The sequence below is a fragment of the Cyanistes caeruleus genome, chromosome 1 (assembly GCF_971803275.1).
Source record: "Cyanistes caeruleus chromosome 1, bCyaCae1.hap1.1, whole genome shotgun sequence".
Classification (NCBI taxonomy): domain Eukaryota; kingdom Metazoa; phylum Chordata; class Aves; order Passeriformes; family Paridae; genus Cyanistes; species Cyanistes caeruleus.
In genome coordinates this window covers 27,738,063-27,765,315 of record NC_141701.1, presented here as the reverse complement: position 1 = coordinate 27,765,315, position 27,253 = coordinate 27,738,063, and the positions used below count along the sequence as shown (strand labels likewise).

The 27,253-nt window shown below is 35.1% G+C and overlaps 1 protein-coding gene across 10 annotated transcripts in view; it reads left to right on the top strand.

The window, feature by feature from the left end:
* Positions 1–27,253, top strand: part of RALYL (RALY RNA binding protein like) — a 362,753-nt gene that overhangs the window by 237,243 nt on the left and 98,257 nt on the right. Inside the window, exon 1 of one of the 10 annotated variants that reach the window (XM_023920828.2) lies at positions 24,137–24,248. The exons of the other annotated variants lie outside the window; for them this stretch is intronic. Within the exon in view, the coding sequence (XP_023776596.1) occupies positions 24,212–24,248 (37 nt within the window). The 5' untranslated portion in view covers positions 24,137–24,211. Of the gene's footprint in view, positions 1–24,136; positions 24,249–27,253 lie in introns of those variants that run through there. 10 annotated transcript variants of the gene reach the window in all.

The following is a 27,253-nucleotide window of genomic DNA, read 5'->3' as shown; positions in this document are numbered from 1 at the left end:
TACTATATATGCATATCCTATATTTGGAATTTAAGAAAAGTTGTGATCCCTTGCACAGACTAATATATTAATGTGTACAACATAAAATGAGATAAGCTAGTGAAATAAGGAACACTAAGGTTTAAAGCATATTGTTCTGGGTGTTTATGGACCTTCATTAAGTCTGGATGTAATATCATCCTAGACAAACTTGTACACGTATACATTCTTAATAAAATCCTATTAAATGACCTGTGCTACTATCATTTTAGAAGATGTCTTGGTTTGCCTGAGGTCTTTGGTAAATTAGTAGGGTAGAAGAGTAAACTTCTTGCTTGATTTTCAAATGGTTTTTTTTGCAGTTAGGCATAATAATTATGAAAGAAAGATTGGCATATTTTACTCCTCTGCTTTTAAACTTACTATTTGTGCTCAGAGTAGTTCTTTTTCCTCACTAGTTTATTGATTTTTCAGCAGAGCTGACTTATACTAAGCTTACGTGACAGCTACCCCAGATGCCATTGCATTTCATAGGTGGCTGTATAGGGATCATGGCTGCTTACCCGTGCAGGTGCAGAAGCAGAGGGGAAATAGAGGATGGGATATTTTCTCTTGACATACTGGATACTTAAAGTCATAGTGCAGAGGCTATCAAAGCCACAGTAGTTTACAGGGAAGAACAAATTTCTTTTGATAGATTGTTTGGAGCTCAAAGAAAACAGTGTCTGAGTCACAACTCAAGGCAGCCTTTTTCACGGAGGGAACTGCATGGTGACAGTTTAAAGTGGGCTGCCTACAGAGAGAAAATAGTTCTATTTAATTGATTGGATTTATTAAAACACCTCTAGAAGACTTTGAGATATAGGAGAGTTTCATCACTAGACAGCCAAAGTCATTTTTTGTGATTTTGAGTACATCACTCTGTATGCGTTTTATGCGTATTTGTGTGCCCTCACCAACCCCAAGGCACATGCAAGTGATATGAGCTGCAGTCAGAAGGACCCTGCTCATCTGGAAAAGAAACCTGAAGCAGAGAGCAGACCACAAAGAGACATTTTTTTTGTCTTGGATTGGCTCACCACACCTTGTGACTGTTGTAAATAGTTGGTTTGATGTCATTGCCCATAGACCAAGGAATGAACTGATATAGTTCTGCATGTCCAAGATCATTCACACTTCCCATCATCTCAGAGGTCTCAGAACAGTTTTCTGTAATGATACTTTATATGACATTTTCCACTGGAGAAGAAAAAAAATTAAAAAAAAAAAAAAAAAAAAAAAAAACCCAAAAAAAAAAACCCCTGAAAATTAAAAGAATTGCAGAAACCCACCAAAATCCTGTCAGAGACTGGGATACAGTATGCTGGAGGAGGTAGGGACAATATTATGAAAGGAACTGATCAGCAGAAATATTCATGATGTAGAGAAGGGAAAGCAAGATAAATGGTGATCCTAAAAATGGGTACTGGTAGTATTAGAGCATCAGACATCTTAGGAGGGAGATGACACAGATCCTCCATCAAAAGTGTAGGTGAAGATTGTCAGTACATCCTTAAAATGCAGAGGAAGAGAGTCAGGAAGGAGAGAGTGTGTGTGCTTGGTATGAAAAATTAGGAGACAGAGGGATACAGACAACCCCTGGTGGATTCAATGAGTTCACTTCATGGAGGTGACAAGGCCTTTTGATCCCTTTTTGACAACTTAGTGAAATTTGCTGAGTTCGAGTGAACAGATAGTGTAATTTAGAAAGCATATATGCACTTTCTTGATTAAATAGTATAGGCTGTTTTAGACATCCAATTTCTTCTGCATGACCCATGGGGATCTCACACAGTGCCCCTGAACACCTTAAAGCTTTGTACCAACACACATGTGCAGGAAATTTGTTTGCAGAATCTGAGCTTTTTTCTGAAGTTCAAATATAAACTTCACTCTCATACTCAATAGAAATTCAAATAATCTCAGCTACTGGTAAGACAGTTATCTGCATAGTAACGGGAAAGCAACACTAAAAACAAGTTTGGTCCATGTTAGTGCAATATGTTATGACCTCTATTCAGTTTTCAGGCCATCTAGCAGCTTTCAGTGCTGTTTTCCTTTTTTCCCCCTTCTCTCTCTTCTTTGTTTAATTTTCTTTTCTTTTTTAATATTTTTTCTTCTTTTCTCCATTTATTTTTTGAATAAAATTAAATACAGTTTTTCATTTGCTTTGCTTTTCTGCTGAATACATTTTCAAGTCTCTCCTAGGCAATATCTGACCTTGCTGTTAATTATTTGCCCACAGTTGTGGAGCTGTAGCATAATGCAGAGCAACAGTACTGAATAGGGCCATCTATCTTCAGCCTCTTAAACTATGAAATCTCATCTACAAATAATGAAAATCTTCTATGCCCTACAGGTTGTAGATTCAGATTTGATTCTTGACTTGCAGCTGAGCCCTAGCAAGTGCACAGAAAGAGACCTGACTCTTTCGTCAGTGCAATAATTTTTATGTCAATGATACTGAAAAAAGTGTTAGTTATGAAGCTAATACTTATTACCTCAGCCTATGTTAGAATTTAGTCTAACACCTAGAAAAAAATACCTAAGAAATTTCTCAGTGTCTGAGAAATTTTACCACTCTTTTATTTACTTGTGTGTTTTGTTTGCTTTTATTTACCCTTTTTTTCTTCTGTTTTATTTTACTGTGTTATGAGTTACACACAATACCAACAGGGTTTTTTTTCGTCTGAGAAACAAGCAATAAACCATGTGCTCGCTATTTTTCCTCTTGCTGTAACAAATTCAGTGCAATATTTACTCCTAAGCATAGGTGGTACTTGAAAAGAAAACACAGGGTGGGCAGTGAGAATGCTGAGATGCGCACACACCGCTGAAGCCCAAACCCTGCAAAGTGCTTTGCTGCCATCATCTGATACAAACTTCAGCTGCATTTGTTCATGTATATCTATCGAGAACTTCGGGGAGGGGTAAGAAAGCCTGGATTTGTGAAGGAATCTTTGTGTGATTTATAACTACAAATGTATCTGGAAGTGAGTTTCAAAAATCAAATTTGTAATAAATTAATTCTCAATTTAGATCCCATTACAATTAGTAGCCCAGTTTGTCAGAAACTTTTTGTTGCCTGGGACAACATGCAGAAAGGGACTTTTTGTCCCAAAGTTGTCAGTTCATGAGGCAAATTGCAGAAAGAACTTTATTGCAATAGTTGAAGCAATTTACACAATTTGTGTTAAATCTTCAAGGACAAGCTTCAGGTACTCCACCACTTCAAGTCACGTCTTTTAATGCAGCCTGTGATGTTTACAAGTCAGGGTTAAAAATAAGCTCTTGAATTATTGTGTAGTTATGTTAAGAATTTTTCAGGTGTGTTGGACACCTAAGAAGTTCCATGGTAGGAAACAGCTATCATCTGTGTTGTCTTCAGCACTCAAGTACGACAGCCAAAGATGGTCATGCATTCCACAGTAGATTTTGCTTTTTTAATTCCAAATAAGAACAGTTTGTCACTTTAAAACATCAACACAATCTTACTATTACTGGACAGATGACCTTACCCATAAGTCATGTGTCCTTTCCTCATACTCTGTGTGACATGAAAGCAGACATTTATATTGATCCTTGGTGTTTCAGCATCTCAGTCAGACCCATTCTTGCATTTCTATTTCCTGGGCTGTGTAGGGGACAAATCTGAAGTTCTGGTTCTACTTACATTCTGCTTTAAAAATTGATATTTGTCCCCACTCTTTTTTGAACCAAGTTTTTTGGTTGTAATGGGGGAAAGCAGAAGAGGAACTAAAATTCAAGAGTGGGGGGAAAAAGAAAAGGAACAGAGAAAATAACAGGATGAAACAGAGCAGTGAAGCAGATGTTTGGCACCTGGCCATAGTGGAATGAACTCTCTCCACACTGAATTCTGAATTTGTCTTACACTAAAACATAATTAAGTTGTAGAGCAGCGGGTTCAGAGAGCCGTGAATGTGGTGATCGAGGCAATTAGCCCCTATCAGAACCATTGTTTCAGGCTCTCTGAAAAGTCAGCTTAGTATTATTAGCTGGCCCTCTGCAGTTAGATGAGTCAGACAACTTCTTTTCAAAAATAAACTCTACATTCCACAGCGCTCGTATGTGACAGGGTGAATTCAGTAGCAAATTCCAGTCATGGCATGTGTAAGCTCATAATTATGATATTTACAAAGCTGGGAGAGGAGGAAAAGTACTCTTTTTCTTTCTTATTACTTATTGGATTAATTTTATGCATTGCTGACCACCCTCTCCAGTAACTGTTATTTGGGATTCTCCTTTTTTTACCATCTTTTCCCAAATTGCTCTCTATGTGACAGGTTTGGTGACACACAGTGACACCCATTAACTGTACTAAGGACCTTTGCATTCTTTTCACAGTTTTTTTTTAACAATGATACTCAAAATGTACATAGGATATTGTCTAAAAGGAAGAACAGACGTCTTAATTTCTGACAGGCCAGCAGAATTTATGATTTTGACACTGTCTGCCCACATGCACTGGTTTTAAACTGAAAGAGGGTAGATTTAAATTAGATGTTAGGTTAAAGTGTGAGGTACTGGAACAGGTTGTGCAGAGAAGTTGTCAATTCCCCATCCCTGGAAGTGTTCAAGGCCAAGTTGGATGGCACTTTGAAGAACGTGGTTTAGTGGAAGTTGTCCTTGCCCATGGCAGGGGAGTTGGAACTACATGATCTTTAAGGTCACCCACCAAAACCATCCTATGAACCTGTGTAATCTGCTGATTCCTTCCTTCAAAACTTAATAAAACAGGCAATCCTTTCCCTGGGTTCTGAAGCTTTACCTCTTTCAGAGGATATTAAATGGAAATATAATTGAGAATAGCCTTAGCATCACAGCTCAACTGCCATAAAAACCCTAGGATGGTGCCCTAGAACTGAAATCTTTCAGCTCTTTTTGTTGTTTATGTGTTACCACACTGAGGCAAAGTTTACAGGGAATGGAACAGGTGGCAGCATGAAGATCTGTCTAATGGCTGAATCGCTTTCAGTCATTCAGTTTTACTCTGCTGTCAGCCACAAACTTTATTATTCCGCGCAGAGGCTTGCAGCTGCCTGTGTTTGGTCTACCTTTGTGCACTCCCATACATAAAATTAAACTCTATAGATGTTCAACCTGCATCATTGCAGCAAGGGGCTGGACAAGATGTTTGGAAATCTAGGTACAGAAGAACCCTGTAGTGTACTTAGATATATGTCAAAGCAAAATACTTAAAGTTGCTATGAAGAAAGTCTTGAATGAATAGTAAGCCTGTTGTTCATACTGGTGATTGTATTTTAGACTGCTTAACTGTTTATTGCCCAAGTGACTTCTTCCTGGAGGAGGAATATATATATATATATATATATATTTGTGTGTGTGCGTGTGTGTGTATAATATATATATATATATATATATATATATATCTCATCAAATATCTTAACTGCATTATAAGATTACTTTACAGAAACCATATAGACTTAATCAAAAGTTTCTATAAGTAGTGTTTTGCTCAAATTCCATGTACTATTCCAAGGTAGTGAGCTTCTTAAGATACTGCTAGTATTCTGCAGTATATGCTATATAAAACAGGGAGTAAGTAATTTTATCACCTGTGTTTAATAGTAACAAGGCACTTTTTAGTCCCATCAGAATTCAGATTTTACTTTCCTTGTGCTCAAGCAACTTTGACCTATGTAGTATTCAGGAAATTTTTCTGAGCTTTCATAAAATACATTTATTTTAGGAAACTTTCCCTCTTAGCAACAAAAAAAACACTCTTTCTAGCCTAGCAGACAGACGTAAAGATTCAGTTTAAAGAACGGTAAGTTATTCATGTGGCAGCATAGTTTTTAGTTACTGAAAATGGTCTTTGAATAAAAACTTCTTAAAATATGTTGAGACTAGTGGAAATACAGAATTTTGCTGTTTCTTGGCAAGAGTAATTGTGCATAGGTATATAATCAAAAGCCATCTTCAGGCCAGGCTGTGAGTCTCTACGGTCTAGGCAAGTTCCGTGGTTTGCTTGTTATTTCACGATGATCCTAATCACTGAAATAGCAAAACTGATGGAATGTGTCAGGAAACATTTCTCCACTACAATTAGATTTTTTCAGATGAAAACTTGAGGACCTAACCTTTTCCTATGGTTAAGAACCTGTTACAACACATGACCAGAGATTTTGGATCCATACTTCTGGCATACACTGCTGTAAATCCTTTAGCTTCCACAATAAATGGAACAGCTAAGCTGTTCCCTAGGGACAGAATAAGTTAAAATTAGTACATGTTTGGTGATCTATAGAGTCCCTGGGGACCCAGTGAGGTAAGGCAGAGGAGGGGTCCAGAACCCTACTCAGTTCTTTTCTATTCCCCCTACCCTGCTCTGTTCCAGGCATGCAGAATCCTGGCAGAACCTGCCATCCTCTTGTTCAATACTTCCCATGATAAAATTGTTTTTCAATAGCCAAGGCCACAGGGACATTTTTTCTGGGAGATACTGTCTGAACCTCTCAGGCTGTTTTTAATATGTTGCAAACAATGGCTATAAAGGAGTCATAAACAAATATACTTCTATTTATATCTGTTCATGGTTGCTATTATCGTAATTTTTTCATAAGCTTTCAAAATAATTCTTCAGATATGTCACTGGTGGAGCAGCTAAGACAGGTTTTGAAGCTTGAGTATTACTTCTTAGGTTCATTCTCCCTAACTCTTAATATTCGTGCAAAGAAGCTAATTTTTAGGATGGACATTAAATTAAACCTTCAATTCAAAGATAACCTTTGTCACCCTTTCTTAAGACTTGCTTCATGATAATGTCTGTTTCCTCTGATTGCAAAAAAATTGACTGTACTTCAGTTTCAACAGTGTGCTTTTAATTTGGTAAAAGAAATTTCATCAATCATGTAAATTTCCTAGAAATAAATCTGCTGCCTCACCCTACATGACATTGCCTTCAGGTAGGGTAGAATGGATCCTGGTTTTATTGTGAAGTATTTCAACTTTTTACTGACAATGTGTCTTTTTTTAATTATATAAAAGTTCTCTACTGTTAACAAACTTGGAGTTTTAATTTTTTTTTCTGTCTCACCTGAACAGAACTCAAATGTTACATAACAAGTTTAGGCTTTCACATCCTAATTTTAGCTACAGTGTTAGGATAAACATTAAACAGGAATAGAAACAGAAATAGAAATGGAAATAGAAATAATAGAAAAAATAGAAATAATGGAAATATTAAAAAACCTTCCCAGAACCTTTTGAGCCATGCCACATATATGCTTCTTTTCCTAATCCAATAGAACTTCGACTCTCCTGAATTCTCTTCCAGAAATTCTCCTCAGCCATTTTTTCTCTTCATGTAGGCAACAGAGCACAAGTAGAATTTTGTTGATGTTTTTTGAGACAGAAAATTCATTACAATTAATGGGCATGATATGCTTTTTATGAATAAGTGAATAATTCATAATTCAGTGTTTGTCTTTGGGATTCAGAGCCAAATTCACTGCTATAAAATGGAGGTAAAAATGTTTGGCCATGTCTAGTAGTAATTAAGCTGAACCAGGGAATGTTCCCAGGCTCAGGACCTATATCATCCAGAGAACAAGGTTTAAGAATCATCCTGGGACGGTTTAGGCTTATCACTAACCTGGCAACACAAAGGCATGTTTTGGAAAAAATCTCTAGTCAAGGACCATTTTCATAGCTACTCTGGTTACAGCTACTTTGTGTTGGTATAAAAATATTTAATTGTATTGGCATGAGCTATTCCATGATAGCCTTTGATGCAAGAGAAAATTCCTAAGTGGGTTTCATTTTTAGGTACCCTCTATGGGTTGTTAAGAAGTCTTCAACATCCAGAAATTCTCAATTACATATCACTGCCAGCAAATACCAATATTCAGGGGCTTCTTCATTTGAAGAAGCTTGTAATTAAAAAAAAAAAAAAAAAAGTTTTTAAGGAATTTTTCCTTCCTAACAGAACAGTGACAATAACTGCATGAGTTTGTATGCAAAACCCAAATTAATTTGTTGCAAGCCTCAGAGAAAAAAATTACAAGATCAAAGCAGTGGAGAAAACTTTAACTTCTTCAAGAAAAAAAAGAACTATGTATAAGCCTCATGACTCTGAATTTATGTCTCTGTTGTGAAGGGACAGGGGAATATAAGACTGGCTGCTCCCATAAATTAGACATATAATTTTGACTAGCATTTTAGCAGACACAAATCACCACAGCACAGATATGACCTTTTTATCTGTTCACTGTGATAAGTGAAAAGGCAGAGAGAGGATCTGCTTCATCGAGTTTCCAGATCATCATCTGGACATTTTCACTCCTTGGGGACCACTCCTAAGGCAGGGAGGTGGCTATTAAAACCTGACCATATCTTGTGAGAAGCACCTGGAAGCAAAATCTGCTGCCTGTATCTTCTGTGTTCCCCTTGGAAGCTGCAACTTTTAAACATTTCATTTTTGGGGTTTCAGGCAAAATGAAAAACAGGTATTTTGCTGATCCATAGCATACTAAACAGGTTTCTGGAGCTCAACTAAGTTTAAACTTTTAATGAAAGGTTGTGAACTTGACCAAAGGATTGCTTAGAAAACATCAGTTATTTTTCAAAAGAAAATACTAATTATGTCTCCATTGGTTGACAGAGCTTGTCAGCTGAATAAAAAAAAATAAAAAAATCACACTATTGTATTTTTTCTTGCTCTGAGCCATTTCTATTATTTTAGTCTCTAAAAAAACTGGCAAAAGTGTATTGCACTTTGTTTAAACTTAACGATTTTGTTGACTTCTGGGTTTTTTTTTCTTAAATTCACTGAATTTGCAGCCCTCCACATGGTGACACTATATTATCTGCAGTCTGTTTTTGTTAGACTATCATTGACCACAAGATGGCAAAGTTTCTTCACTTTTCTGTGACACGAACACAGCAAAAGGAAAAGGGGGAGGGATGCAACAATGTGGAAAGAGAGTCAAAGGAAGAGACACATCTAAGGACTTTATCTTACATTGGTTTTTCCAATTTCACGAATAAACACATAAAAATCAGATCAGTGATAAATTTCTGGTGAGATGCCTTAGAGTTTGAACAAAAGTAATATATTTGCTAGTTTTTTTTCCTATGCTTGCCAGATATTCTTTTTCCACTAAGTGCTGTCCATTTTTCCACACTGGAAAATTCAATATTTACATTTCATGCTCTTCCTCTTCGAGGTGCTACCTTAAGAAAATAAATCACTTCAACTGCAGTGGGATTAAAAGCCTCCATCTTTCTTGGATGTAGAAGGTTTTCAGTGAGACAAGTATCTTAGCTAAAAACCAGCAGATCAAACAATTACGATGTCAAATTACAACTTCAGGGCATAATTAGTTCATATTCATTTGAAATTAAACAACCTGATTGTTCTGTGTCTGGGGTAGTTTTAAGATTTTCACATTTCTTCGTTTGAAAGCAGTAAGAATCAGAGTCTTCTAATCATCTCAGTTCATAATGTTTGATGGCAATTGACAAGTAGCTCTGCTGAAAACCTCCACATACCCACAAAGAACAAAACTGAAACAAATTTCTTCGAAAAGAAATTTCAGGTAACATCAAGCACCAAACTCATCAGGATTCTCTTCGAGAGGAACCTTTTCCTCGGGGAGTTGCAATGGAAGCCCGGGTCAGCAGATGGCACTGGAGACAAAACTGTGAGACCAGACTGGTCCTCTGAACCAGAATTTCCAGAGATTTACACGATTCATCATTCTTTTTCCTTTGACAAAAGTACCATAACTCAAGGGCACCCCCTCTGCCTGGTGTTATAAATCTTTGTGCTGGGTCTGTGCCATCACTCGTGTAAAAATCACTGAGGCAACCCCACGACCTCTTTTGCATACACACAGTTCAGGCAGGTTGCAAGAGCAAACTGTTTTGTCACATTTTGATCTGCTAAAGTGTGCTCTTGGGGAAATAGAGACTTTTCCTTTAAAATAGAAGAGGTTCTTTGATGAGGTGGGAGGCAAGCAAGATAAGGAATTCAAGTTTTACTTATTTGGTGACATTAAAGTGTTTCCCAGTCAAAATTCTTACAAAAAAACAAAGGAGCAATAAGGAAATACCAATCAGTAACATTAAAAGTACAGGATGGACTAGGAATTTGTTATTGAAAACCATAATGATCAAAACATAACGCTTGTACAAAAAGATACAGATTTGCAACATTACTGAGAGAAAAAGAAGAAAAAAAATCAAATTTGCAGCGCAGTTACCAGACAAGTGCTTGGAGTTATGTAAGACAAATTTTCTCTGATGTGCAAACAGACAAAATAGCCTTTTGTATCAATTTTTACTTCGATAATATAAATAAGGGGAGAATAAAAAAGAGAATTTTGAAAATTATATAGGAAAATTGAAATTTAATCACTGAGGAAACAGGCACAGATATGCATGACAGTTCCACGTAAAAACTGGGAAAAACAAATTCACTTGCTGAACAGAAATGGGCCCAACTATCTTGCCCATTCTTGCAAATTGGTGTAGTGAGTAAAAATGACACCTTAATGTAACAAAGCAAGAAATTTCTTTTGTGTTAGAGTTGAAAACAGACTCAACTTGCAGAAGAACAAACACAATATATTATCTCTGGGAAGAGGGGCCAAATACCATGGAAAAAAAAAATCTGCTACAGAGCACTTATTGTTGAAAATGCCTAGGTGGTTTTGCATAACAGGCCACGAGGCATAGCTGTAAAAAGACATTATAAATCAAGTTAAACACAATAGGCAAGGGTCAAAAGCCGTTTTGAAGGAAAATCACCTTTCATTCTTACATTCCTTTTGGTTGATGTGTCTTAGGTTGCTGTTAGCATGATCAGAGAACAGATTCCTCATATTACAGATTCTGAGGCTCACTGGAGTGCAGCTGATGGCTAATTTGGTTAGAAAATTATGAATATTTTGGTTATAAGTCTCTCTAATGATCTGCAATCTGTCAATGTACTGAACTTAAAATTTAAGGGAAGAACATTATCATCTTGGGCATGACCGGGTTTTAATTTGCAACTCATGTCTCCATTTCAAATGCAGTCCCATTTTTCATATTAATATTGAATTACATTTTGAATTTTTACATCCAGTTGTATAAAGGAATTAGTTCATTCATTCACAAAGATCAGATTATAATAAATGGGTCTATCCCACTTATGTTTTTCTGGTTTCTTTGTCTAAGCTGTACATATCACTTACACACAGGATAGTTTATAGGTTTTACAGGCTTAGGTTTATAAGTTTTATAGGCTACCTATGTCTTCCAGTTTTTTACAGAATAGGTCTTACTGATGTGTAGAATCAGGTTTGGAAGGGAAGCTTGGAGATTGGAAGAAGTATGTATATTTTTATGTAGCATCTGGATCTGATAATTGTATGTTACAAGTAACTTATAAAAAGAAGATAATTTATAAATAATAAACTATCAATTTTTTTAAATTACATAACATTTACTAGAAAATATGAACTTTATCTGTTCAGCTTGTTGGAATTTTTTGATTTTTAATGGTGTTTTTGTAGACAAATTCATGTATTTGTTATAAATCGCTGTATTCTTAAATTGGATTGATAGGTAATGCTGCCAAGACTTCTAGTGAGGTGAGCCTTTAAGATGCAATGACAATTTTGTTCTGGTGGAATGGAGCAATCTTGGTGTACAATAAGCTGTGATAATGATGTTTAAATACATGTGATTTATTTTCAAATACTAAAGTCACTATTTTCATTATCTATAACTTTAGATTGCAAGAAAATATGCCTGCATTGTGTATTGAACTTTTAAAAATGTATTTATCATTAAGAGAAGTTAATTCTGCTTTCCTTTGAAGTATTTTATTTTGCTTAACACATGCTAATATCTCAGCACAGATCCTAGATGGCAGTTTAAGGATAGATCACTTTTTAGGTGCAGTTCCTAAGTGAACTCCTGAAAGCTTCTTTGTTTAAATGTAGACATCAATTTTCAGCAATTTTCTGAAGGCCTAAAGAATAGTACATTCTCTTTCAGTCATCCATAGAAACATTGAGGTCATTGAAAATTCCAAAACTACTTCCATCTTCGATCTCACCAAAAGAGAGAAAATTGGGCCCTGAAATGGCATGATTAGCTGTATGTTCAGCCAGAGATAGCATTTACAGATCAAATTCCTACTTCTGTTGGAAAGATTAGTTATTAAGTTCACTGAATTGGACAATTAAGAATTGTGAGCCAAATGTTCAGTTAATTTAAATTAAAATAATCTTGATGATTTCTCTGGATTTATTTTTGCATAACATAGAAACTCCCAAGCATGAAACTCAGTCATCCATAAATCCAAGCAACTAAGTTGTATAATAACTTTTCATTTACAACAGCTAAGAATTTTATTATTTTCTTCATATTGAACTCAGTGATAAAAAATACTGCATTCTTGAACCTCAGTGTATGTTTTCTGCATGATAAATTATATGAAACATAATCCTATTTCCCCTTCCCTGAGGTGAGGTGTTTTAAACATTATTAATTTGGTATCACTCAGAAGCAACACTTCCATTAACATTTGAAAAAGTATTTCACTAACATTTATTATCCTGAATAAGAGCTGCTGAATAGATCTGTGTCTTGCTAGACCCTTTAAAAATTTTAATCTCTTTAATAACGTCATTACATGTTCTGCTGCTGTCAGAACATTGCGAGGTTTGTGACACAATTCTACTGGGGGGAGTATATAATTTAGAAAATTTGTCAAAAAACCTCTTCTCAGGACTATATTTCTACACTGGACCCTTCCACACACTGTATTGATTTCCAACACTTTCTCTCCCCATTTAGTCAAATCTGGTGTGTAATTTGATTGCGGTTGAAAATATTCAGCTGTAGTGTTGGCAGAAGCCATATGAAACTCTCAGAAGAGAAAACTCTCTTCACAGTACAGCTCAGAGAAAGTGCAATGCTTTCCACAATAACTTTATATCAGTTAAACCTGCCTCAGTTTTTCATATGGTTTTATTTTTACATTTACTGAAAGTTGCTGAAAATGTCAATCACAATTTTCATTGTGTGTGTTTTACATTAAGGTTGGAACAATATGGTTGTTGGAATAAGATTTCATCATATGCTTGACATGATCTTGATTTTTCTGTTTTGCTTTTTGCAAACACCTATGAATCTTTGTCAGGTTTAATCAGTCTTCTTGCTTCCTGAGAAAATATGAAAGCATCACCATTCTCCATTTAGTCAAAGAACCATAGAATCACAGAATAATTTAGTTTGAAAAAGACCTTTAACATCATCAAGTTCAACTGTAAATTTAACACTACCATGTCCTTCCTTCACTCAGATGAAGCCAGTAAAACCACAGCAAAAATATCAACCACCACCAAATACAACCAGGTCAAAGTTCAATGTCATCAGCAAATCAAATCAAAATATTCTCATTTTCTCCTTCTAGTAGCAGTTGATTCCAAGTACAGCAGGATGTTTACTCTTCAAAGCTCATATTTTAAAATATTTAGGCCATAAGTATAGTATCCTTCCACAATAAATAATAATCTGGACTCATCACTTTAATTTTCTTTGAGGAATAGTCCAGATGTTGGATTTGAAAGATTTCAAAATTACGTGGTACTGGTAAAGTAAATTGAGTCTGGACTGGTTGGGGTTGGTTCCAAACAATAATGTGTAAGAGGCCTTAAATGAGAGATATGGACTCAGTGTAAAATGTGGACTAGACAGCATTTTTTTATGGTGTGCAAAAAGTCCTGGGGCTTAATGTTTTGTCTGATATTAATTAGCCTCCCACAAAGTTTAATGTTCCTGTCATAATTTAGAGCAAAGGTTCTCATTTTAAAGTATTCTAATTGTAATTCTCCTTTCTATAAATTATTGTGCTGAAGGAGGGAGCACAATAGGAGTCCTTTGAAAGGGCTTGGAAAATTTTTATTGTTTAGATGTCAGTGTTGACAACACTAATGACTAACCTGGTGCAAGTTTCTGAAGACACCTTACTCTTTTAGTAGTGGCAGGAGGGGCCTACAAGCTCAGTGCAGCACCAGTTAAACAGAATCCTATTAATATTGATTTCAAAACAATCCACTACACCTTTCATATTCTAAGACGTGAGCAGGAATTCCAGTTTAGAGATTAAAGGTGAGTAGTAACACCGCCTTTCCTAAATCCCTCTCTTATTTTGCTGAAGCATACAAAGGCATTCTTTCCTTATCTGTAAAGTTAAAGTTTATTTAAAAATACCAGCATATTTCATCTGGCACAGCTGAACCAAAACCAAAAATTTCAAGAATGATGGTGATCTGGGGATAGATTTGTCAACAATTACTCTAGATCTCCCAATTTGGTGTTTTCTCTGAACAGACTGTCTATAGAAGCTGCTATTCTCATACTATCAGAAATGGTTTTATCTTTCCAAGGTGCTGTAGAACAGGGAATAGAAAACTTGTCCCTAAAGTTTTCATTGCCCATGATTGAGTACAGTTTAATAAAACATCCTGGATACCTTAGCTTCACATTTTCACTTAACTTCTTAACTCTTTACCTGGATGAGAAAGCATTTTTCCTGCTAAATCCACAAACTGATAAAAGCATTCTTTTTCTCCTCAACTGTATAGGCATCTCTTTTTAATTAGTTTTCAGGTCATTGAGAACACAATTCTGTTTTTTTGGGTTTGAGCATTGAACAGAGCTTTGTGCATTTGCAGTTAATTCAAAATATGTTTTCATATTTAGTTGTAAAAGCTCAAGGTAAGAAGTAGTAGTCTTTCCAATTTCCACTTCTTATGATTTTGAAACATTCCTTACTAGACAATGTGTTTCATCTGGCAGTACCTTATCATGCAAAGGCATATTCTGATGCTCTCTACAACAAACCATGATTTTTTCTTAATTTCTGTAAAATTTTGTAGATATTGTAGATATTAGCCAGATTTTTTTTTTTTTATGTAAAATGTGTTTCAAATGTTTGATATCCTTACCAAAAACAGATGAACATATTTAAAGCATTTCAGTGAAAAAATGTTAAGTGCTATATAGCACTACTGTGTTATATGCCAGCCTTGATTTGAGCTTAAAACAAAACCCAATAATTTGGATTGCTAAAAGCATAGTGGAAAAAAAATTGTTTCCATATAGGATTCAATTGTCTCAGAAAATGTATTTGAATCAGTTTTAATTTTTAGAGAAGTTGACATATAGTTGGCATATTCCAAAATCTGAATCTATGAATTCAGCACACTCAAAATGTTCATAATCCCACCAAAGACAGGCAGTCTCCTTTAGACTATGGAAAAGATGTCTCCCCCCCTTCTATACACCAATCTAATGAAGACATTAAATCACATGCATTAACAATTTTAATTTAACAATGTTAAATTTTTAGCCCTTCCCCCACATTGCACCCCACACAGACACAGGCACACAAGCCCTGAAAAAAAAACCACAACAAAATGTTTGAGTAGTTGTGAAGCTGGAATCATCCTGGTGTTTTGTGATTCCCTATAGTTCAAAGGATGTTGTTGTATGTGTGCCAATAGTGCATCCTTTAGCATGCTCTGGTGGTGAATTGCTACAATACATCTTTTTCCATCACTCTGAAAATCAATCTTCTACTTTTCATCTCTTTTAAAGGCCTTATTTGTCCTCTCAAGCCAGCGATTGTACTGATTGATTACGACTAAAATTGTCCTGAGTCCCCCACACTGAGAAAGATGCCATACAATGAGAAAAGAAAGCAGAACATTTTCATCTTTCTCTTGATTGTTGTAAAAAAAAAATTAGTCTGAAATGGAAGGTTGAAGCAGCAACTGTTCATTGGCTGTGCTATAAAACATCATAAGTTTGCATTGTGAGTCCTAAATTGACATTTTAAGGGCTTTGTTTATTCACAGGAGGCATTTTCTCAAGCTCTCCCTGTTCTGTTTTGGACACAGAGAGAGGAGACTACATTCACTGCACTGAAGAACTGAAAATTCATTTTGAATGTGACTTAAATCTGTTTCAATAAACATATAAAAAATTTAAAATAGGATGTCAAAGTGCAATGGTGATGACAGCAAATGGTTTCTTCAAATTGTTATGCTAGAAAAAAACCTTTTTGAAATATTCAAGTACTTAATGCTTGAACAGAGTCAAAGTACATGAATTTGAGGTGTATTTTTGAAATGTTCTTGGGTTATGCAAGAGTGGATACTGTCCTGGAAGTCTGTCCCATTGAACTTAGTATGCTGAAGTGTTTCATCAGAATGATAACTAAACCCAGTGTGAAAAGGAAAACAGGGCAGCATTTCATTGCATGGCATTTCAATCAAATTGGAACAGATATCATCTGTTTGGAGAAAACGACACTGTGGGTGTAATTCCTGTGCAAAACAATTTTCTATATTGAGGTGGAATGATTTTGTAACTTAAGCAGAATCAAGAAAGATTGATAGTCAGAACATTCTTAAATTTCTCATGAAAACTAACGAATATTCAGCACTTTACTTCTCTAGAAATTATATCTATGAAAGTTTTGTATTAAATCCACAATTAAGCACTTCATACACAATTAAGCACTTGGTAGTCTGTTAAAAGCCTATTTTTTTTAAATTCAGTACAAGTGCTTTGGCCCCATACCTGGTATTTGTCTACTGTTCTACATTTGCAGTATCTTGAAGATTTATCAGCTCTGAGATGATAGAAAGTGGTGCTTGTTAGAGGCACCAATGACTTATTTCAGAATTAGCAACAAGGAATAAAATTTTCTAACATTTAGTTAGAAAACTGTTAGAACATTTAGTTCTGACAGTTTTCCACAAGAATTAAAGAATTGCCAACAGAACAAAAAGTATAATGTTTTGAAATATTAATTCTATACACATTAGGGTTGTTTCAAAGACCTACCTAAATTCTTAGTGTGCTCATAATTAAATTGTTAAAATTGTTGATTGTCAACTGATAATTGATAAAAAATTGTTCTCTTATATCCAATAGATATTTTTCTGAATTTTGATATTTAATGAATATGGTTCCATCTACAGGGCTATGCTTGTCCTCTACTTAGGAAATTCTGTGAAGTCTAACTTTGGCATGTTGTGCAATATATTAAAGATTAAGATCATTTAAAGGATTACTGTATTATAAAAAAGTACAAGAAATGTTTAATAGTATTATCCTCATAAATTGAATTGCCAAGACATAGTTTAATGATTAGAAAAAATTGGCATAATTTATATACATTATACATCATTTGCATTCTTTACTATAATAATGTAAATTCTAAGGAAATCATGGTTTTGTGGAAATGGTTTATATTTGCACAAAAATTTGGAACACAGACCTAACTCTTTTTAATGGAAAGAAGGTGCTTAGTCCATGATCTGTGAAACTGTGAAACACAGACCACCTATTAAGACTGTCTCAATTGTTAAACAGAGGTTTAGAACTAGAGTGAAAGTAACTAAGTATTGTTACTGGATGGTAAAACCTCAGCAAGATCAAATACATTATGAAAGTCCCAGCCCAAATAGCAAGAAAAGCATTTAGAAGAATAAATTAAAACTTGTCAGGAATAGTTAATATGGACAAAATAATAATAACCTGGATAAAATAAAATTAAAGTTAAGGTGAAAAGAAGCTTGGACTTAGGAAAAACAAAACAAAACATTAAAATTTCTCAAAACCAAAAGGAAACTGGCCAGGAACAAATCTGTCAAGATCTGAGATGGATTAGGAAAGAAACTAATCTAAAATGGGAGGAATACACTTGGATCTAAGGAATGTGTAAAGTAAATGAAAAGAGCTAGAATACCATTCATCTGAGATTGATTGTCCACCTTTTCCACATGCCAAAGCAGAAGGGAAGATGTTTTTTTCTACTGTAGAAACTACCATATAGAATATCTAACTCTGAGCCTGAAATTTAATTGATTTTTTTCAGACATTTCAGAGAGGAATATCTTATTGTACCTGGTTTAAAATAACAGCTAAATATTCCTCAGATGAAGGAACAGAAAGCTTTATGCTATCGCTACCAGTCTAAAGGGACCTGTACTTACTGTGCTCATTTTTTGTTTTGAGAAAAGGAAGAACTATCTGCATTCATAACTGTACTGCTTGCTTTTGGAATAGAGGAAGTAATAGAACTGGTCAAGTTTCATTTAAAGGTTATAAAAGACAGTGTGGACAATAAAGAGGGGGTTAAAGCTGTGAAAGTATCAAGCTCTAGAGCCCCTGCCAATCTTTGGAATTGGTGCTGTGGGGCAGCTATTGGTGCAAAATGATCATTTTGAATTGTAAAGTGAAGGTTCAAGTTTACAGCATATTGTTCAGGCTACAGATGTGTTCAGCTGCTCTGGATTAGTGGAAGTTACTCAAATGTAATTGAGGACACAGTGTAATTCTGAAATGTGTACCTATAGGTGCCTGAGTTATCAGATCAAAGTCTGTAGCTCAAAAGTACCAGAGCTGGGTTCAGCCACTGGACATCTCATTCATTCCCAGCTTAAAAAGCTGCTCCGGTGTTAAGAGCAGAGGTTCATTTTTCAGGATTCCTTAAAAGTAGGTTTCAGGACATAACATGCTTAAAACTTGCTGGGTTAAGTAGCCCATGATATTCCAGTCTCTCCCTGCCTGAAATATTCTGTTACTATTAGGGAGGCTGAAGGACTAATATGGACCAAATCTTGACCAGTGCTGAATCTTATGACAATTGATATTTAATTTGGGCATATGTGATCACAAATATGGCTTGTGAAAAAACTACAAGATGTTATCCATCTCCTAGGAAGGCTCCTCTGAGATGCCTAACCTGTTTTCAATCCTTTAACAAGCCTTCTTATGCTTACCAATAACAAACTGGGTTTCTAAAGAACTTATTTAAATCTCTGTTGTTACAGTGTGTGTCCGTGACTCTTTTAACATCGAGACAGAGAAAATGGGTTATTTGTGGCTCTTTTTCCCTCCAATTTTCATGTGTTCAGGGACAGTTATAAAGTAACTCTACTTGGTTGATTTAGGAGTTTTTCTTCTAAACCTTTTTCATGTTTTGAAGTTCCTCTCTTTAATAATAGATAAAAATTTCATTTTTAGACAAGCACATGTTGATTCCGAACTTATATTTGTAAGAAGTGACACATTAAACCTTGGGAAATTATTAGTCACAGAAAAATATCCAAATGTATTTCTAGTGTTCTTGTTGGAGGAATGAGAACATGCTGGGAACTGGGCAAGGGCCATGAGGAACAGCCATTTTGGGCTCCTACCTGAGAAAGAAGGTGTCAAACTTTGTTTAATACCTCTGTGATCATATTGTTAGATTCTCATAGTGACATCCGATAAAAAGAGCACAATCTAATGAGGGAAGCTTGACGGTGAATTCCTTAAAGACTAAAGATAAATGCTTCTATAACAATGAGACAAATGAAATCCTAGTGAAAAAGCTTCATTGAATAAGAAAAAATTACCCATGGTGAAAGTTGGAGCAGTACCATAGGGGCTTTCTCCTGCTATCTAAAAAGAATCTTTTGTGGTGAAGTGTCATTACTGGCTGATAGTGCTGAAGAAAAGTAAAGCAGGTCAGCAAAAACGTAAAAGATAATAGAGAAGAGAAGCAGCCAAATAGTTTTCTTAAAATCAAACACCTCCAGAAAAAAAAAATTCTTTTGATTTTTTTTTCCTAAATTACTGGATGATGCAAATGTTGTGAATGTAGCAAATTTTACCTTAATGCAGCATTTGATGAATACACAAGGTCTTCATGAAATCTTGCAAACTGTATATTGTTCTGGATACAAACACTTGGGCAGAGTAAAAACCAACAGAAATAATGTAAAACTTATGAAACACTTTCAACTGGATTTTTTCTTTAATAAAGAGATGGGTTGCTGATTTGAAAATGTTATGATACATTTTTCTCTTTTATCCAGACAATTTCTTAATACACACAGCTGTGATTATGTACTAACACAGAGTGGCCTCTTTAAGCTTATTTACAAATTCAATCACACATTATTTCTGTCTCCACATAATCCCTCCTGCAGTCAATCACTGTGTAGCAGGGCCAAGACCTGAGAGTTAAAGTTGGGAACACTTAGAAACAATGACCCTAAATACAAAAATGCTAGACAACAATGGCAGTCATCAGAGAGAGGTTTGAATATAAACTCTTTGGGCAGGATTCAGTTGCCTAGATATTTTCCTGGAGCCTCATAAGATGGTCTTGGCTTCAACAGGGTGCTCCAGAAGGTTGTAGGTTACCCAGAGGTGTTGTGCCATATTTTCTGGCACTGTGGGAATGTCTCAGATGCCATAAATCATCAAAGTAGCCCTAGACATGAATGTTTAGGTAGTAGAATTGAACCTTTTAATCTAACCCATTAATAAAACTTTCCCTTTTCTGGCACAGTCAATGGTCTTTTTTTCTGGCATGTTTCAGGAATGCTAGACACCTTTGCTGCGTCCTCAAAAACATTTTTGTAACTCCTTGATCCTAATTTATTATTGTAGGCATGAGATATGCAAATTTTACTCTTTCTCATCTAACTTGCCACAGTTTGTGCAGTATTTTACCACTGTTAGGCAGGGTTGGTTTGGCAAAAATCTTAAGCTCTGTCTTCATTACATCACAAAAAGAATATCTTATCATAAATATGCTTTACTAGCTAAGTGACATTTCTTGCTAAAGTGAATTTTATTTATCTAATTACAACATGTTAAAGAGCAATATTGTCAGGTATCTGTATAAATATTTACCAGTAAAAGGTGCACATACTTGATTTTAATGCATCAATAATTTTATCAAGGAGGGGTTACTGCTTGGAGGAGGTTAAAAATTGATGTTTACACATATCCTTTATTCAAAGAAAAAACTAATTCATATTCATAGATGTAATATTTTCTTAGATGACATTATAAAAACAACTGTAGTGGAAGCTATAAAAGGTTATTATTGGAGAAGACTCTTTGGTTGCATTAAATTAAACAAGGAAAGAAGGAACAGACTTTAAACTTCCTCCACCTTCCTTTTCTGCCCAAGATCTGCTCATTAAAACTAAAATTGAGCATATCACCCAGGCAAAGTTCTTATTGATGAGTAATATGTGAAATTCATGTCAGCAGTTATATTTTAAAAATATCTAAATTTTGTTTCTTTACTTCTTCTTAAAAAAAGAGAGTTTGAGAATTTTTTTGCAGTATTCAAAGAAAAGCTCCTTATTGGGACCTACAGGGTGGGGAGGAGAGAAAGGCAAGAGGTGTTATGGGAGGCGCAGATGTGGACATTATTAATTCTTCTACCACCAGCAAAAATTACTGACAAAATTCATTCCAACATACTGCTTAAATAGCATTTTAAACTGTTTCAATAATGTAAGATAAGTTCTTGTAGAAAAGCAGTGAGCTTAATGTGACCAGGTGATTTTTTTATTGCTCACGTGTTCCATTCATTTCTTCCCACCTCACTGAGCGGGTTACATTTAACCAGCCATATGCCATATTCTGACTCTTTTCAAGCTTTAACACTGTGAAAGTGAATTTTAAGCTCTCCTAACAGAAAATACTAATTCAGAAAAACAGGAAGATGCTGTGCCTACTCAAAGCTAGCCAGTGCATTAAAGGTTTGGGGTTATTTACAATATTTTTTTCATGAAGAGACATACAGTGATTCGCCAGACAGATTATATTTATGTTATTTTTAACAAATGCCTTTCATTCCACTGAAGAATCAGAGTTCCAATTAAGGCAAAGAAAAACCAATAAAGGCTGTGCTTTCAGGGATCATTGATTTAAAATAAATTAATCCCTATCCCATTAACTTTCCATTTTGTTTAATTTTTTATATTATACCATTGCCAAGTTATTTCCATATAAATACACGTTGTAATGGAATAATGCATGAAAGACCAATGGAATAAATATGCATGTAGTTGTTGGGGCTGCACATAATACAACATGGAGAATTAGTAACATATGTCTAAGTTAAATACAGGTTAAAAATTGGGGCAAAAAATGACAAGGAAAAGAACTGAGATTTTAGTTACAATCTAATTTTGGCTGAGGAAAAAAAATTGAAGACATCTTGACAAATCAATGAGATAAGGAAAATTTGAACTGAATAATATGGTTGAGAGCCTTCAGGTAGAAGCAAGAAGAGAACAGAAGAAAAGATTGCTACATGAAGCAGTAAATTTAAAGGGAGACCACAGATCTCTGTAATCTAAGTCAGATCACAGATCTGATCTGGCTGCAAATGAACTCAGATGGAAAATAGAGCAGGACAACTGTGGAATTATCCTCTGTTCATATAAATTGGTGCAAAAGTATTGACTCCAATGGATATTAACTACACAATGCTATTTGAATATAAGGCCTCCAGGGTCTTTCTATATGGTATAGATATTTTGTCTGCTGCTACACTCAGCAATTTTCCTAGCTTTTTTCCTTACTGTCACTTTTGATTTGTTTTGCAGTCTCCAACCTTTCTGCTGACCTCAGCAATAGATATTGTGCAATCTCAAGTGTGGTATTTTGAGACAACTGTAGACGAAATACTAAAGAAATCTAAAAAAATTACCCATTGCTTTCATTTTCTTCAGGCTACACTTTATCCTCAGCTTTGCTGATACTAATCCAAAGCAAATGAAAAGGTATGTGGTCAGATTTTGACAGAAGGAGGAAATTAGGTTAATAGAGCAATATAAAGATCTCACTTCAGTAACTAGAGATGCGTCGATATGAGGATTTGTGACTACTGAACAACTGAGAGTTAAATGGTGCACAAAGCTAAACATGGTTACACTGGAGATATAAAAAAGTATATCTGACATATCTGAGAGGCGAAAAAAATATAAATTTAGGGTAGGAAGATTGAGAGGGAAATTTCTTTCAATTTCTTTTAATTGTTTTTCATTATGAAAGTATCTGTAGGTCAGTGTTTTAGATGAATGCTACCAAATCATTTCTCTTTGACTGAAATATGAATGATCCATGAACACCAGATGTTATTATTCTTTCTGTAAGCCAAAGATATTATTTTTTTTATTTCTTTGAGTGGTTAGGAGAGATGCTGTCTAAATACACATTTTAGGCAGGAACAAGGGTACTATTACCAGTTTTCAAGACATTTCAGTCACTCTACTTATTTTTTTCCTTTGACACTTCTGTGTTTGCGGTATCTGGGATCAAGATGGCAAGCAGCTCAAAATACGAATTTCTTAAAACTTTAAAAAACTTTTTCACACTATTTTATTAAATGCAGATTTATTGCAGAATGATCTGGTATTTCTACTTCATTTCAGCTCCATTATGGCCACCAGTATCTTCTTGACTGTCATCTACCCAGCATGGGAAATACTAACTCCCATATCCCCAACATGCCAAAAATTTCCTCCCCCTTCCCCTATTCCCTTTAGAAAGATACCTGAATTCTTCGAAATGATGATATACCTATATGTGGATGATCAGAAAATGCTGTCACTTTATCCCCATGACCTTGTGATTCAAGAGACAAGAGGGCACTGAAGTAGCTACAAAAATGAGCCATCAGCAAAATGTTATTTGAATAGCTTTCCCCAAATTAAATCACTGAAAAGTGATGCAGAAGTAAACAGAGTGAAATGAAAAAAAAATTAATTTCATTTTATATATTTCCTGAATGAGCTCCAACCTGCAGTCAGGATTTAATTGATCAACATGTGTTGATTCTGGTCTAATAGTAATTTAAAAATGTAATTGAAACTTGAAAATGTAACCCAAAACATTTTAGCATCCTCATATGCACAATTCTAAGACCTCTCAATTGAAAGTTAGTTTTTTGTTAGTTTGTGAGGTCATTTATACAATTTTGGTTATGTGAGGGCTTTCTCAAGGAATCTTGATTTCAGACCATTGCATAGCATATTACCCCACTTTGTCAGATTACATGATTCTATCTGTGTTCTGGATTTTATTAGCTGGCATCAGACACATTTGAAAAAAAGTATGAAAATAAATATGTTTTGTCTCTGAGCTTTGTAATAGAGAAAATAGTTAGAGCCAGTAGCATCTCCCCTGGATTTTAGGAGAATGGTATTACCCTGCCTTTCTCCGAGAGATTGCTGGTTACCTTCTGTCAGTGAGCAACTGTCTCACTGCAAAGCAGGAGCACGATCTCTTTTGTCTGTGATCAAGGCAATTATTTCTTAGAAAGTGGAATTTCTTCACAATGACTATGTACAAGAGCAAACGCAGAAACCAAAGATGTAAGTAAATTATAGTTTTTTAATATTCTTACAGACGAGGGAAAATAAATGTCCAGTTTCATAGAAAACCATGTTTTACTTTACCCTGCTTTGCTTGAATTATACCAGGAAAGCAATAAGAGCATTTCATGCCAATTATCTCACTGTTTCTCTGTATTAGGTGCATGAAAGAGCTGTAAAATGAAAAAAAAAAAAAAAAAAAAGCTGTACTTGTTACTATGGAAACCCTCAGAAAGTGATTGCTTGATGGCATCAACAAAGAAACAAAGATCAAATATAAGTTTAGTTCAGAAGAGCATCCTCTATTCAGGGCTTAATGAGTGGCTAGCTGTAACCTTTGATTTGATGAGGCTGACATGCTTTCCCCTGATAGACTTTTTGTGTGGTTTGCATTAAAAAGCCAGTGGTAGCAGAACTTTAAGGGCAGTTATTTTATTTTCCTACATCACAACTTTCAGAATTAACTAGTTTGCTGGCAGGGGGGAATAAAGAAGTCTCTGTGTCTCTGTTGTGCATTTACAACAGTCCAGCCCTGAAAATTCACTGGTTTCTAAATGCATGACTTCCCAATAAAACACCTCTTTGACTTTCTAAATTACTATGGCATCAGATGGGGGAATTTCAGTATCAATATTGCCTCCTCTGGAAGCTTATGGAAAAGTTGCCTGAGGCAAGTGAAAATGTGCTGTGGGTTAGGTCATGAAGTATTTTTTCCTCTAAGAAAATCTAGTAAAAGGCCGAGTTATGAATGGAGAGCATCTCAGAAGCTGTGAAAAAAAAACATTCTTCTAAGAAAAATACCATATACACATGTGGTTTTGGGGAGAGGGAGGAATATCAATTCCAAACCAGATAAGTTTGGACTTCATATAGATGGGAGCATTGTTAGGGTTGAGGGGGATGAATGCATCTATATCACTGACCTCAGTTTCTGGTCCTTGCAGGTTAATCAGTATAGATGTCCTTCAGTGTGTCTTGCTCAAAAGAAATGGATGTGCTGAATGCAGAAAGTTTGGCAGGACAGATCTCTGCTATAATCTCTGCAACAGAAATCAGTCATCTGCATCACTTTCAACAAAATTATCATAAATTTTTATTCCCATAGCAGCAATGAAAAAAAAATTATTTATATACAGGCAAATTATAATTAATCTAGCTCTTTTTAAAGTATTAATTACTGTTACCATTATTATGTAAACCAGGAGCTCTTTCTTTAACCACCTGCATTCTTGCAGTCTCTCCTGTCCAAGCCTGGTTATAGTGTACAATAAAAAAATTGTGCTGGGGTAGATGAATTGCAAGGTTTTTTTGTTGCAAGGTTACAGTAATTCATTAAAATAGCACAGGATGCTTCTAAGAAAGCTTTTTTGAATAGAACCTGGCTCTCACCCCTGCTGACCTCAAGAAAAATCTGTGATTTGTCCAGAGGCAGAAAAAAACCCAATGAAACATGATCAGAATTCACACTGTAATTACAAGGGGAGATGTTGCAATGTTTTCTGTTTTAAATCTGTCTTTAATTTTAAGATCCTAATCTAGAAAATACTGCAATACATATGATATAAATTATAGGCATATATGTATAATATAGGCATATATATTATACATATAGAGGTACCAGTACTGTATACATGGATGCTTCATTAGTACCTTAGCTATTAGTAACTGCAAAAGCCCTAAAAAACAAACAAAAAAACCTGTGTAATTTTGATAATGTTCCTGTTTATATCATTCAAAGGGTTTTTGAAGGATAGATTTAATCTAAGCAATTTTTATTCTGATATATAAGGGATTATGGTAGCAGCTGCATTAAACAGTAAGCAGGTACATTTTCTGTACATTTCTGGTACCCCTTAATAAGACATAAGAAAAGATGTTGAGTATATAATTTCCAATATATGTGGGGTAAACCTTGGGATTAATATCTCCTTACTACCTCTCACTATCACACTTGAACTTGTGGCATAAAATGAAAGTGAACTTTGTGGCTTTTTCCTATTCTGCTGAATTACTACTGAAATTCTGCTTCTGGATTTCTTACACTCCTCAGAGCATTATAACCTTTGCTTTCCAACCCCCATTTTTATGTTTTAAAAAAGGTATAAATACATTTTGTGCTTAATTCAAAAGCACATCAGATTAGAGAGGAGGATAGAATATGTAGAGACATTATGGCATTTTTCTAGACCAAAATAAAAGTAATCTCCATATCTGATTTCTGTCTCAAGTACAAGACTGTTGCTAGAGGAATACATGAAAAGAAATATGTTTACCTACCTGTCTGTAAGAATGGGATGAGGGTTTCCTATACATATTTTCAGCTACAACATCATACATATATCTTCTAAGCTAATACTAATCTTTTTCTTTCATTGTAACTTTGATTTAGATTGTAGTAAAGTGACCCTTATATTAAACACTTACCATATTTTAATTATTCCATAAACATTGTAACTTATGAAAATTTAAATTAACTATCACAACTAATAGTAAAACTTGCCTCACTAAATAAACAAAATTTAGATTAAGGCTGTTTTGGTATGACTGTGTGACCTACAGACACATACACAGTCTCCATGCATACATTTCTCTGCACAAACAGATGATATGGTGCTTGATCCTTCAGGGTGCTTGATTCAGGATGTTATCTAGGTGATAGGCTGGTTTCTCCTTTCTTTGCATGGACGTAATGACTGAGGAGAAACCATTGTAACCAATGTGGTCTTGTTACTGGGCACTGGTAAATGTGTGGTGGTAGAGCTTTTCTGAAATAAAAGGTTGGAATCTTGGACTTTTTTGCTTTGGGGCAGCTGGGGAGGATGGTCAGGAGAGGTATTGCAATAAACTGAAGTGCATGTGTGGGTTTTCTTCATGGGGAGGCAGCCATCCACAGTCACACCTTCTGGAGATACCATGCCTCCAGGCTTCCTCTCACAAAATGAGCAGCAGACATTTCATTTTTAACTACAATCTTTCTTGTAGCCTTCACAGGAAGGCTATTACAG